The following is a 14369-nucleotide window of genomic DNA, read 5'->3' as shown; positions in this document are numbered from 1 at the left end:
CAAAGTTGTGCTTTAGATTTTTAATTGCGGAACTTTAAGGGTTTGATGTTACTATAAATATTCGACGCCAAAGGTGCATTGACTTTTCTAAAGTCTTACATCAGACCATACAACGAGACAAGCCAAATCAACACACTGCAGGCAAGTTGACAAAGCCAGCAGCAAGGCCGGATGTGATAAAGCGTTGTGGTGGTTCACTTGTGCCGTCATGACACATAAAAAAATATCAACATTTTTTTTCACCTACGCCAAAGCATCCATGTCAAGACACTAAAGTCAGCCAAGGTAACTATGTTCTTATTTATTTTTTCTACTTCTACTTTTATTCTCGAGGACACATTGAGCCTCTTCAATTTTTTTGTCCTTGCTACCCTATCCACGGGCTGCCAGGTGCAGCCAGAGCGCATGCGTTTTTCTCGTGTTGCTCCGACCATCGCGCGGCGCACTTCGGTGCGCGTTCGCTTTTCTCTGGCCGAGTGTATTTTTGCCTGGCAGAGTTTTGGGCACTTTCTGGCTAGCAGATGAGAAAAAGAAACTATCGTCGCTCACCACTATCACTGTGGGGACTCGACGAATTGCCCCGCATTCACTTGAGCGCAACCTCTCCGGAAAGTCTTGTCTCACCAGTGTAGGATACTGAGCAGTATGCGTATGGTTCTCGGTGGACCAAGCGTCTCACATTTTCTTCGATATTCTTTCAGTAACTACATTAGGTGCCCAAAGTAGGCATTCGATTGTGGCCAACATACTTTGCGCTTTTTCCTTTTGGTGGCCCGGCCCCACAAAAGAAAAAGAGAGAGACGTTGTGGTACAGCGAATTGTCGTATGGTGAAAGTTCGATTTTGTTAGTTCTTTTGCGGACAGTAATGGGCCGCGGGACGCTTCAGTTGCCGGATAGTCTTATTATATAGTATTGCGATAGCAATTATATGGACACTCCAGGCACATTCCTGCCATCACTGTCGCCCTCGTGTTTCGTATAAAGTACAAGTGCGATAACATCGTGACCGCACGCCGCATGCTGTATGTGCGAGCGAAAGTGTAGGGAGGGGGATGGGGGGCTGGAATGGGTAAGACGACGATGGTGGCTTAGTCTTGTGTGCGCAAAAGAGAAAGGCGGGGAGCAAGCGCGCTGCCTGCTGTCCCGCGCGATACATCGGGGGGAGTGGATGGAATGGGGGTGGGATCCAGGATTCTGTGAATCTCTGATTGCGCAACATGTTTATTTGGCTTGTTTGACACATTGTATACCGCGACTTTTTTTAGATACGTAGATTTATTGGAGATGTATACGTATATTTAAATATCTTGTTGTGGGGTTTTGTGTATACGTCCAGTGAACTTTCTTTCCAGTGACACTTTTTTGCCTTTTATCAAGCTGCATCTTCGCATTTGTATATTCCATTGTATCTTCGCATTTCTAATGTACGAAGGCGAGTAAAATGAAAGTGAGCCAACCCACCCTGCGCAATAATTGTTCGGTCCATTATCTGCAACACACGCACGTGACACAGAGGCATCTCTCTGTTACAAAAGTGACACCTAGCTGTGAATATCGAGGTTGTTTAATGCTTTCATACACTGGGCTGAACATGGTTGAGCGACATAATGGACGCTCTAGAAGTTGAGCAGCGTGGTGTCTTGAGGTTTCCGACAGCTGAAGGTATTTCCCAAAAAGAAATTAGCCGCCGTATGGCTGCCGTGTACATTGAACATTGCATTTCATTGGCCACTGTGAAGCATTCGAGCAAACGGTTCAAAAAGGACATGAAAATTGCAAAGACGATCCAAGGCCGGGCCAAAGCCATCGTGCAATCACCCCTAACAAAATTGCAAAGGTTGATGGGCTGATGAGACAAGAACGGAGGATAAGCATTGATGAACTGGCACAGCGTGTGTACATCAGTCACGGTTCATGCCATAATTCATGAACATCTCGGTTATCCGCTCTTGTGTGCGCAATGGTTGCCCAAGATTTTGAACTACCGCCAGAAGATGGAGAAGTTCAGCGCTGCCTTGACTCATCTGATCCGGTATCACAATAAGAGTGACAACTTCTTGTCTCCAATTGTGATCGGGGACAAACCATGGTTTCACTTCTATGAGCCTGAAACACGACAGCAAAGCTTACAGTGGAAACATTTGAATTCGCCACCCCCAAGAAAGGAAAGGCTGTCATTTCCGCCGGAAAGGAGTAGCTTACTTTTTTTTTTATCGTCAGGGGCCATTACTGATAGAATTTGCTAAATCTTGAGAGGCTGTCAAATTGTTTTGTTTTTGTAAAACGCCTGATGGGCTGGTGTCACAAACAAGAATGAACTACATGAAAAATTGACGAATGGGGTGATCTTGATCCACGACAATGCCGTCCCCACGTCGCTCATGCGGTTTATACAAAACTGGCAATGTTCAAGTGGGAAACGCTGCAACATCCACGACGCAGCCCAGACCTGTCACCTTGCGGCTTCCGCTTTTTGGTGCATTTGAAAAAACAGCTCAAGCGAACCAGATTCACGTCGGACGATGACGTGAAAGAGTCAGTTGCAGACTTTTTGAAGCAGCAACCCAAGGAATTTAATGAGACGGGAATCACGCGACTCGGTGGACAACGGGACAAATGTCTAAACAATCATGGAGACTACTTTTAAATAAAGTACCCCGTTTGTCATATATTCGCATTGGCTCACTTTCATTTAACTCGCCCTTGTATATTTTGCAGAACTCCTGCTTTTTATACGTGCTTTCTGTTGCGACTATAATTTCGGTGCAATTACTCACGATACACGACCGGTGACAGCTGCTCCTGCGTAATACACTGGAACAGATGCCAGCATCATTGATATTTTCCACTGGCCGTTGCATACGTACATGAACGTAAACACGGTTCTTGAATGACAAAGTTTCATTAATACATTTGTCCTCAACTTGATCACTTCATGGCCTATACATTTTTTCACATCAGCGGCGTGCAGTGCATTGTGGTTTTGAACTGATATAGTTCTAATGTTCATGTGATATTTTATTTACTTATTAAATGGGGAAAAAACATGGAAGCATTGATATCGCTTATTTTGGGCACAATCTTTGTCACATACAAGTACATTCTCTTATGAAAAAATACATATTTTACTCGTTTTGACAGTGCGTAGTGTTCAAGAATTCGTTTGCAGCATCTTTAGCAATAACAATGCAATTATTATTCATGTATTTGATCCCCAGACAAATTGTTTAAGAGGAAGCTGTAGCTCGCGCCCAACTACGACGCGGCCTATTCAAATACACGTAAAACGCACAAACGCTTTTCTGTGATAATCCCTGGATCGATTTTAATTAAATTTGTTGCATTTGAGAGAGAAAGCTAAATTCTAGTGCCTGTTGGAAGCGGAATTTTGATTTAGGGCCTGAACATTGTTTAAATATTTTGAAAAACTCAAAAGTTCAAGAAAAAGAGAAAAAAATAGAAGCAAGATGTTTACAAAATAATAGCTCTGCATCAAGCATACATGTCGCTGTTCAGTAAACGGCATCTATTATAACAGTCAAAGCGGACAAATTTGGTGTGTCAATTTGTATCTTACGTGAATTGGTTAAGTTGTGTACAAGGATACTGCGAAAGCCGTATTTCCATAATGTTAAATTTCTTGAGATTCACGTGCAACATAGAAATTTTGTCCGCTGTAGATGTACTATTAGGTGAAATTCACAAAATTGTGATATCATTTTAAATTGCTTAGTTACATAGTTTTAAACTTGATAGTTTAGATTTCTGAAAATTTGAGATTATGGTCAGTATTTAATAAAGAATTGACAACCTAAATGAAAAATGAAACTAACAGTCACTAGAATTTAGGTTTTTCTTTTAAATGCAACAAATCTCGTCAAATTTGGTGCATTGGTTGCCAAGAAAAATGAATTCTCTTTCTACATGTATTCAGATACGAGCACCAGAGCTAAACCTTCCTCTTGAGGAGACCGAGTTGCAATGTGAGCCCGCCCTGAACGAAATTTCTGGCTACGCCACTGCTATGTACATGTATATGTTGTGATGTCACTCTAGTGAGACGTGACTTTTAGACTTATTCAAGGCAACATCTGTTATGTGTGTAATCTGCTGCTTCCATAAAAGAATTAAAGCTTAGAAAAATAATAAACACACGAACAGAAGTAGAAGTGGATAAGACATGCACAGGACTGCACACGTCCAGTCCACTTCTACTTCTGTTGTCCGTGTGTTTATAGGGCAGTGCTGCCTGTATTACAAGATGAACTTCCCTCAATTAGCCCAACTTGCTGGTCTGCTGAAATATTTCTATCTCTGCTATTAATGAACCAAATTGAAAAATTATTGTGATAGAATGCTCCCTAGAGGGCACGTAACAGCTTCCAGCGTATAGCCAACATTTTCTACATGGCCTAATGAGGGGCACTTTAAGAACATGGCAGCAGGATGTTTCTCTGCACATTTATGTCTCACTTCCTGCATTTCAGGAAGTCAACTGTCTGCATGTTCACTTGGCCCTATGGGTTGCCACAAGACAACAAAGTCAAAACAACAGCAGGTATTTAATGTGCAAGATCTCAGTGAAACTGATCGTCGTCCCCTTAACTGTGGTGTACATGTACCAAAGACATCCCTACTGCATGCTATTATCACTATACCATGTTTGTAAAATGGTACACAATTTAAACGGGGTCGAAGTGGTGCTCTAACCTGTTCCTTGTACATGTGAAAAATATGCGTTATTACCATGACATTGGCTGACCTTATTCTACGCTGGGACTCATTCCTGGGGAGAGGTTGTGCATGAAGTGCAAGATGTAGCCTCTACATTACGCCAAAAGCTACAAGCTCTAAGGTGCTCTTCAGGAAAATGGAGCTCACTCTGATCTGAGTGACCCGGAAATGGCAGATGAAGACGTAAATGAGACATTGGCTGCCATAGGAACAATTCCAATAAAAAAAAAAGGCTGTACAAACTACAGGTGTTTCAAGTGGCAAAGACTATATGTTGGTAATGGCAGTAAAAAGTGCAACCTCTAGGAAGTGGAAAAACTGGGCACACAGTTTTTCCAACACAACGTGGCTGTGAAGTAGCAGCTTGTAGTACTAGTCTACAGCCTTCAATGCCCTTCTGAAACCTCGTGCCAACCAACCACACTATTTCCGAGTTGGCAGCAACATGAAAACACAACACAGCGTACGACCTTTCCACCCGCACAGCCACTGCATCTTTCGGTTGCCCCATAGAAGTGCACAGCACAGTGAAGAGAACTTAAAGGCTCGCACCCACGGATGCGGTGGACGCTCAATATAAAAGATTTTTTCTCGCCTAAAACAGGAATTACTTCCAATTAAACTTTCATAAATAAATCTCTTTTGTGCACCCTTTAAAATGAATGCAACTATGAATTTTTCCTTGGAGCAAATCACCAATCTATATGTGCCTGAACATGAGGCATTTTGCACATTTTGCAATGTTTGCACCTGTTCCACTTTGAAACTACTTGCCCATCAACTTCAATACTTTTTTGGCACATTTACTGCTAACTACCCAGCCCCGTAATGCAGTTGTATAGTGTCTGTAAAACTCATACAATTTTGTAAAAATTGTCCAATTGGCACAGAATTGCAATATTACTACACCAAAGAGAATATTCTGAGACAAAGTAAAGCTGCCAATGGGAGAAATAGAAAAGTGCAATTCCTTTTTTAGCAAACAGCAGCTTTTTAATGCGCTCTGTGTAGTATTGCATTTTTGTGGGTTTTTCTTCCCAACCTAGGTTTCGACCACCACGGCAACATTCAAATAGCTGTAAGAGACTGAAAAATATATATATATATATATATATTTTGCAGATACTGTTTACGAGGTCTAATAGTGCAACAAAACAATTGACCAGAATATTTTGGCATAGAATCCGAGGGTTGAGTGCAATGTCTGGGATGTTTGGTGTAGGGTGACACATTTACAAACACGACTGTTGTCCCCACCAATCTGGCAGCTCAATGAGTGCAGTGAACGAGAGGGCAATGCCTAATGAGGAGCCCTGATTGCTTGCTACAGTTTGTTTGAACCAAGTGGCAAGAAACGCTCATGAGGGCATTAGTGCCCACCTGTGCAGTCAGGTAACATTGCAAATGTTTAGGATGACAACACCTTGACGACAGCACCACTCTCTCACTGCCATCCCATCACTAAGGCTGTGTTACGTTTCGCCTCCAACATGCGGTAAGCCGGCGCGGATGCAACTGACGCCGGGGCTTCGTTCACAGCGGCGGACATTTTGGCCAGTTCAGCGCTGTCCCAATGCCTCCTGCTAAGCGCGTCCAGGCATGTCTCAATGCCGCGCGTCTTCGTGTGTGTGTGTGTGAGCATGTTGGCGCCCACGCTTGTCAAAGCGCGGCAGCCGGGGAGAGGAGCTGCCCCAACTGTGAAGCGAGGAGGTCAAACCGCCACCGGCCTGGCGGATACGTCACTTCTTGTCACAACGTGTCCGTGCGCATCTTCCGAGCCGTTCCTTCTTGCCTTCGACTCCGAGAGTATAAAAGCAGCTGCCCCTGGACGCCAAGAGAGAAGCTTCGATTTATTCAGTCGAGTAACGTAGCCTCCCGTTTCTCCACTTCGGTCGACCTGACCGGCCGCTCTTTTGCGATGCTAGAATAAACAAGTTGTTCTGTTAGCAGTCGACTCATCCTTTGCCAGGACCTTCGGATGCCTCCAGCTGTGCCCCAGGCCGCCAGGCCAACGCTACCCTTGGGGCTTGCGACCCATTTGCAACAGCTGCCATAATTACATATGCCAAGGTAAGAAAAAAAGACTCGCGGCAGAAAAGCAAGTCCTAATGCTGCCAAACAATCATTAAAATATATGAACCAAGTAATGTAACTGGGCATCCTAAAGAATACTTAAGAGCTTTCCTTTTGCAATGTTAACAAGACGAATATTGTTATTAAAATACCTTGTTTTCTAAGTCATGATCGGTCCACTTATTTAAGGTACAGCCTGAAAAAAAATATTTTTATTCCTTATAGTTCCACCAAAGAGGCTGTGCGCAAGTGCTTACATAACCACTGGTGTTAGACAAGAAATAATTATGGGATAGAAAATGCTGCACCGTAAACACACCTTGGCGTCCTTTAAGTGCAGGGCCAACTGAAGAATGTAGGTGACATTTCGACCTGCCGGATACTTCATCAAGAAGCTCAGGCACTTCGCATAGTCCGAGTTCAGCACTGGAATGGAACAGACATAGTGCCAGTTAGTCGTGAGGCATACGAGTGCTTATGTGCCTGCGCTTCAAGCATACCAGCTGTAAGTATGCATAGGTATGACCACTGGATCAAAGCACAAAGGGTGCGTGCAGCCTGTTGCATGGAGCTGGGGGGTCAGGAAGGGATGTTTACAGTTCCAGTGGCAGATTGTGCAGAAGAAATGGAAGGAGATTATCAACAGTCGGGGAAACTGTGAAAGGGTGCATCTTTTTTGCATGTTCCACTGTGACAGTCACACCAAATGCTTTAGTGTCTTTCAGCTATGGAGAGAAAAGCAAGCAGACAGCAGATGTTCAGCTGTGGCAGTCACACCATATCCTTTAGTGTATTTCATCTATGGAAGGAAAAGCAAACAGACAGCAGTGCTGCAGTGGCAATATGCCAAGAAACTGCCGCAGCTTAACCCTTTATTGACAAGTGTTGCCTACAGACAACATAGAAAAAAAAAATTTCTTGCAAAGTCTTAGCATTGAGAATAAAGTTCCTGGCTAAATGTCTTTGGACAACACTGAATGACAGGCAGCAAGCATCATTTGTTGGTTTTGAGCAGAAACACAGGATGAAGAAGTTTGGCATGTTATTGCTTTATTTTGAAAGCGCTGTCAAAGGAGACAGATCAATGCAAGATCTCTGGCTGCAGTGGTGGCACACACGTGATGTAAAGCAAATGAAATGAACACCTATAGTTCACATAGGACGAGAGCTGCCTATAAAAATTCCACATAAAGCCTTAGGCGACTTGAGGTGAAGCCCACTTCCAGTATTCCACATGGGGCTTTCCCCCTGTTGCTGAAAGAAATTCTGAAAATTTTTCTTTTGGTTGATTATGCTTATTCTTGGTGTGTTTTGCACATTTAGGTAGAAAAGACATTTTTTTTGGGGGGGGTGTCTATATTTGTCGTCCTTAAAGGGTTAATGTGCATGTGAAATAAACAGCCTGTGGGTAGTCCTACCACCTCCATTCCCAATGTCGTTCCAGAATTACCTGTTGTACATATATAAGGTTAATGTGCCACTGACACAAAGAAGCAGCTAATAGTACATTGATAAACTGTTAGCTGCTTCTTTATGTCAGTGCAAGCAATCATGTGCTAATGGCCTAAAAAGCATGCAGCTTACTATTATTGTAGTTCTCATGCACTTCATGTGCATTACATTATTTCTTTGCAAATGGCGCACACGGTTCTCTTGTTCTCCTACTAAATGAAGGCCCATGAATGTATTTATGAACTTATAGACAAAAATTTATATTGGCCACTTCGATACAGCAGAATAGAGTTAGGAATGGTTTGGAAGCTTATACGTCAGTGAAATGTCTGTTCATTCAATACGTGAATGAGTTCATTTTAAATGCAGAACTTGGTGCTATGTGTGGCATGTCTACACCTGGCGACAACTTTCTGTGGCAGCACGGCCAAGACTACATGAGCAGAGCCTATGCACATGTGTTACTACACCAAGTCGTCTGACCATATTGACCAGGGCATCGGTTTCGATTTCACCAGCGCAATCCATGAAAGCGTGTTGTTTATAACATTGCCATGTGAGCATGCAGTTAATATGCATGATCCATGTGAAATTAGCGTAAAGCTTAATCAAATGAGTATAACAATCATGGGAAGGATATATATATATATACACACACACACACACACACACACACACACACACACACACACACACACACACACACACACACACACACACACACACACACACACACACACACACACACACAGTCGATCCCGGATATATCGAACTCGAAGGAGATTGCAAAATAGTTCGATACATCGATAATTCGAAATATTAAATGTGCATGTCAAAAGCTTCACTAACAACTTCACACATCTCAAGGCAGTTTCCTGATGTCGTGACTAACGGGAACTTACCAATCTGTGCCTCCCAAGGCGGGTAAAAAAACAAAAACACAGCGCGATGACCAGAGCACTTTATTCTGGAATAAAAAAATCTGTCACCTTTGCTTGCTTTTACTTCTGCACCATCAAGTTCGTTAAGCTGTCCTCAAGCTTGTTGACAGTGTCCAGATGGGAAAGGCCAGCTCCTTCCATTGTGCCACAACAGCGGTGAATGACGCTGAAAGCTGATGCAAGTTCAGCTGCAGTGCTTGGTGGTTGGTCCTCTTCGTCGGAACCTTCGCTGCTGCTCGAGTCTGCGTCCTCGTCACCCATGACGTCAGCCACAATATTCGCATCAGCGCGATCCGCTACAGCTTGCACGCCGTCGTCAGTGCTGATGAAATCGCGGGCTGTAACGCCGCCTGGGATGGTGCCTGGGAATGCTGAGAGCTCGCGAAAGTCGCTGTCCAGGCATCCAGCGTCATCGTCTTCACTGTCAAGACATCCGTCGCCTGCAGCTTCCACAAAGCCTGCTTTGCGGAAGCAGTTCACAATTGTGCTTTTCTTCACGGCGTTCCAAGCACCAGCCAGCATTTGAATGACTCCGAGGAGGTCCACCTTGAGTTCGATTCCTAATCGAAGCTTGATTAGAAGCCTCTGCACCAGTCGTCTGTACCCAACCTTAAACGCTTTCACAATGCCTTGGTCAAGAGCCTGAAGTTTTGCCATTGTGTTTGGCGGCAGAAACTTGAGGGTGATCTGCTTTAATGGGCAGACGACATGATGGGCCAAACAATTGTCAATAAGGAGACAAACTTTGCGGCCAGACTTCTCCGGTTTGGCATCCCACGCCTGTAGCCACTCAACGAAAAAATTGCGTGTCATCCAAGCTTTTTTATTGGACGCGTATCGAACCGGGAGGCCTTTCGCGTTCTTAAAGCAGCGTGGCGACCTGCTCTTTCCGATAACAAACGGCCGTAGTTTGCATGACCCATCCATATTTGCAGCAAGCAAAATCGATATGCGCACTTTGCTTTTCTTTCCACAATGGCATCCAGTGCCTTTCAGCTGCAGAGTCTTGTTTGGCAGCATTTGCCAAAACAGTGCCGTCTCATCTGCGTTGAATATTTGTGAAGCGTAAAGCGGTCGGAAATATTTGGCCACTCTTCGGACAACCACTTCTTTATGTGACTTGTGCTAGTCGCCTCGCTTTCGCCCGAAAGGGTCTTTCCGACGATGCTGTAGCGACTCTTAAATCGCTGCTGCCAACCAGTGCCACCAGTGAAGCGTTCTTTTCTGAAGGCCACAGCAAAATCATTTGGCCTTCTCCATGAGCATTGGGCCATCAACAGGTATGTTCTTGGCACGTGTCTCCAAAAACCAGGCGTACAATGCCTTCTCGACCTTGTCAAAGGTTTCGGGATGCGCACACGACACGCTCCAGGGCGACTGGACTGTACTGCCTTCAGCTTAACATCGGCTTTGTTCTTGAGGATCGTACTCAGGGTGTTGCGTGGAATTCCGAACGCCGCAGCGACCGACAACTTTTTCTCGCCAGCCTCCACTCGTCGAATGGTGTCCGCCTTTGTTGAAAAATCCAAATTCTTGAGTTTTTTCGCGGCCATGGCTCTGGAACGCGTGCCAAAAGCGGAAAGGAAAACGCACTGCACCACATGAGTCTCAAGCCTTTGCGTTGGCCTCGTGAATAAAAGGAACAAAGTGAATCGAAAGACGCACCGCTCCGCGTCTCCGCACTACCACAAGCCCGAGCTGCACTCAACTCGTTCGTCTCGCTGCGCCAGCGGTGTCAGCCCACCAAAACACAGGAAACAGGCACCTGCGGTCACAGCGTGGTTTCTCCCTCCCGCTTCCCTTTCACACCCAATCGTACTCCAAGTGCTCCTCGTCACATGCCTTTTACCCACATGCCCCTTTCTCAGAGTGCAGGGCGGCGCGCATGAGATCGCGGGAACATCGCGAGAGCTTTGTGAGAAGCGCACTTGCGGGGATGGGATTCAGTGGGAGAAGTGTACTTGCAGGGGTGGGGTATGGTGGAAGACGCGCACTTGCCGGGGCGCAGCTCAGCATGGAGTTCGATACATCGATACGCCGGTGCATGGGAGTTCTATATACGCAAACAATGGCGCTATACTTTTGCATGAGATTCTGAAGGGGATTTTTCAACTGTTCGATATAGGCAATAATTCGATATATCCGGGATCGACTGTATATATAATTTATGATAGTGGTGTGATTTGTGAGCCATCATAAAAGTTAGGGCTTTGACAATGAAGTACTCAATGTTCAGTTGACTTCGTCTGCAAAAGATATGTATGTCATTTTTCGATAACACCTTTGATTATGCACTTTGCTGGTGTGTTTATATATATATATATATATATATATATATATATATATATATATATATATATATATATATATATATATATATATATACACACACACAGACTTGCAATGCAGCGCAACAACATGCCACACAATGTTTCACTGCAAAGGACTATCAGTAAGCCCCTCTATGAAAACACTTTATTTCCAAAGGCTTTCAGCATATTTCGCTGTGGGCAAAATATAAAACCACCAGTACACTTTAGGTGCACATTGATAACACAGGCGGGTGTAAAATGTTGAATTCTAAACTACACTGTGCCTCATCATATTGTGTCTTTAACACATAAAACTTCATAATTAAACAATTATAATGCCGTGGAATTAGTAAAAGAGTGCAACATATGCACAAGTACACAACACAATGTTGCGGTGGCTTCTGCGACTGTGTTCACATTCACGTGAGCTCTTCCACTCTGCTCACGTCACTGTCACTCGCATCACTCTCGCTGCTTGAATCAAATCCAAGTGAAATTAGAAGGTGGTTGAGGCTTGAGTCAATGAAGCTGTCACATTGCCAGAATTCCTCTTCGATTTTCTGAACATGAGCACATGCCTGAAGCCACTTGTGTGCCGTCACAAGACTGGTGCTTTCATGCAGCAATTTTTCAACGCCGCCAATGGTGAATGTGGTATTGTTAGCAGCTATATAACCTTTCACCTGGCTCCACATCAGTTCGATAGGATTGATCTTGCATTGATATGGAGGAAGCCTCACACTGTCGTGACCGGCAGCCTTAGTGACAACATCCACACGATAGGCAGAAAACATGTCTTTGTGTTGGTTCACTAGCTCAAATAACTGCCTTTAATTGGTCCTGGGGAAATGCGAGGTTCCCCATAAGCCAAGACACAATGTCACTTTTTCGTGTTGACGACACTGGAACTTTCTCGAGGCGAACACTACGGTCAGGGGCATTGTTCATTATTATGACACTGTGTGGTTTCATGTTAGGCAAAACTGTTCAGTGAACCACTCCTCGAAGCGCGGCGCATTCATTTCCTTGTGGTAGTCAGCAGTTCTTTTCACTGCACGGAAAACAAGAAACGCAGCATTTTAGAAGCCATCCGCGCTACCGGTGTGCAACAGGATCAGCCTGCCACCTTTGCTGCTTGCATGGTGTGCGAAGCCCTGTTGTCAGACCTTGCCGAAAAGCATCTTCCCCTGTGCCGACGTTCACGTTCTCCCATACTTTCTCGTTTGTGTGGCCGGCATTAACCAAGTTTCATCAAGGTAGCATATTGGTCTGCAAGAACAAACAAACAATAAAAATTTTTTCCAGCATGTCATCAGCCATAAACACTGCATTTTCGCAAGATAGAGGAGCAATGACACAATCGGCACTGTTCAGATAATATGATCAAATAATGCGCCGGTGCCACTTTTTCGTAATACCAAAAAACCAAGGCATATCGTTCAATACATCATAAAAACGCTGGCGAGATGAGTGCCATGAGCGGCATTGCTAACGTCAAAATGCAATGATGCACGACGTGAGGCTGCAAAAAACAGAGGCGTTGGTAACTTCTACTTTATTGCACATTCAGCTGAAATAATGCATGCACAGAACTGGCAAGCAGGAATGCATTTGTTTTGATCGCAAGCACCGAAGGTTGGATGCTACCATGTCCTCACTGAAGAGTATTGGGCTGGATGTGACGGCATGTCCTCTACGATCCCATGTAACTGCAACCAGATATGCATCGCGCCTGTTGTGTCACGAGAGCAATGTTTTCGTGATACAGGTTCTCAGTGAATAAAGAAACTTACTTATTCATCTACACGCTACAATTTATAAAATGGACTCACTCTTGCACGTACCATTTTCCAGTGCGAAGTTCTCAGATGGTACGCAGGTACTGCCATCGCTACATGACGACGTCAATTCTGTCGAGCGCAAAATTTCTCTTCTGTTTGCGAAAGGAAAAGCAAATATCATTAAACAGCCTTTGCAGCATTCACACGCTCATTTTAAGCTTGTTCATGTCACTATCACTGGCCACACCTTGAGCGAGTTTTGCAGCTGTCGGAATTTCATTTCGCAGAAAATACTGATGCCCTTTTCTTTGTAGAGCTCCGAGAGAGAAGCTGTCACGAAGTTGCAGTCTTGTCATTCCGGTTTGCACAAGGGTATTTACCGCTATGAGGCGCAGGCGCTTGCACTTCAGTGACTTCAAGGTGTCGCTGTTTACATTGAGCTTAATCCGGGAGACACTGCGTTTGCTAACACTGGTGAGCTTGCTGGCCTTTTGATACGTTGTGCACCAGTTTCTTGGCCTGTACGAACAGCTTTTGGCTTGAGAACTCGTGGTACGGCTGCAAAGCTGATGGACTCGCGAGGTACGGTGAACTTTCCTCCATAGGCGACGTGAATGAGCTGCAACTGGGCGACGTCATCTTCGTCTCAAGGTGACGGGAGCTACGGATACCAGAAAACCACAAAACCTGAAAGAGCGTTAAACGAAATTCCTTCTACTCTGCAACATCTTTAATGATTAATTGATAAATTGCCCAAAAACACAGAGTCACTGGTAAATTTTCATTTAACCTCAACAGACTACAGATGTTTTCTGAGGGGAACTACATGTTGGGGCGCAGTAAAACACGTGGGTTTCGGCTATGTTGAATTGGCCGTGCTGTCACAGTAAGTTGTCGCCAGGTGTGGTCGAGGTGTGCTGCAGGCAGCTGTTGTTGCACCACATCAACTTATCTATACTTTTTTATTGTTCCCACATGACTCTTGTGTTTGCTGTTGTGTCAAAAGAAAATCAATCATAGTTTAGGCAAAGTGGTTACGATGCATGCGGCTAATATGTGCTGAAAGGAATGGGGG

The 14369-nt window shown here is 44.4% G+C and overlaps 1 protein-coding gene across 2 annotated transcripts in view; it reads right to left on the bottom strand.

The window, feature by feature from the left end:
* The window catches only part of LOC135896254 (TBC1 domain family member 5-like), a 144988-nt gene that overhangs the window by 31446 nt on the left and 99173 nt on the right, over positions 1–14369 (bottom strand). For both annotated transcript variants that reach the window (XM_065424612.2, XM_065424611.2), the window contains exon 13: positions 7128–7234. In XM_065424612.2, the coding sequence (XP_065280684.2) occupies positions 7128–7234 (107 nt within the window). The remainder of the gene's footprint in view (positions 1–7127; positions 7235–14369) is intronic.

Source organism: Dermacentor albipictus, chromosome 4, assembly GCF_038994185.2.
Source record: "Dermacentor albipictus isolate Rhodes 1998 colony chromosome 4, USDA_Dalb.pri_finalv2, whole genome shotgun sequence".
In the NCBI taxonomy this organism is placed as follows: domain Eukaryota; kingdom Metazoa; phylum Arthropoda; class Arachnida; order Ixodida; family Ixodidae; genus Dermacentor; species Dermacentor albipictus.
Note: the sequence above shows the minus strand (reverse complement) of the source record. Positions and strands in the feature narration are given on the sequence as shown.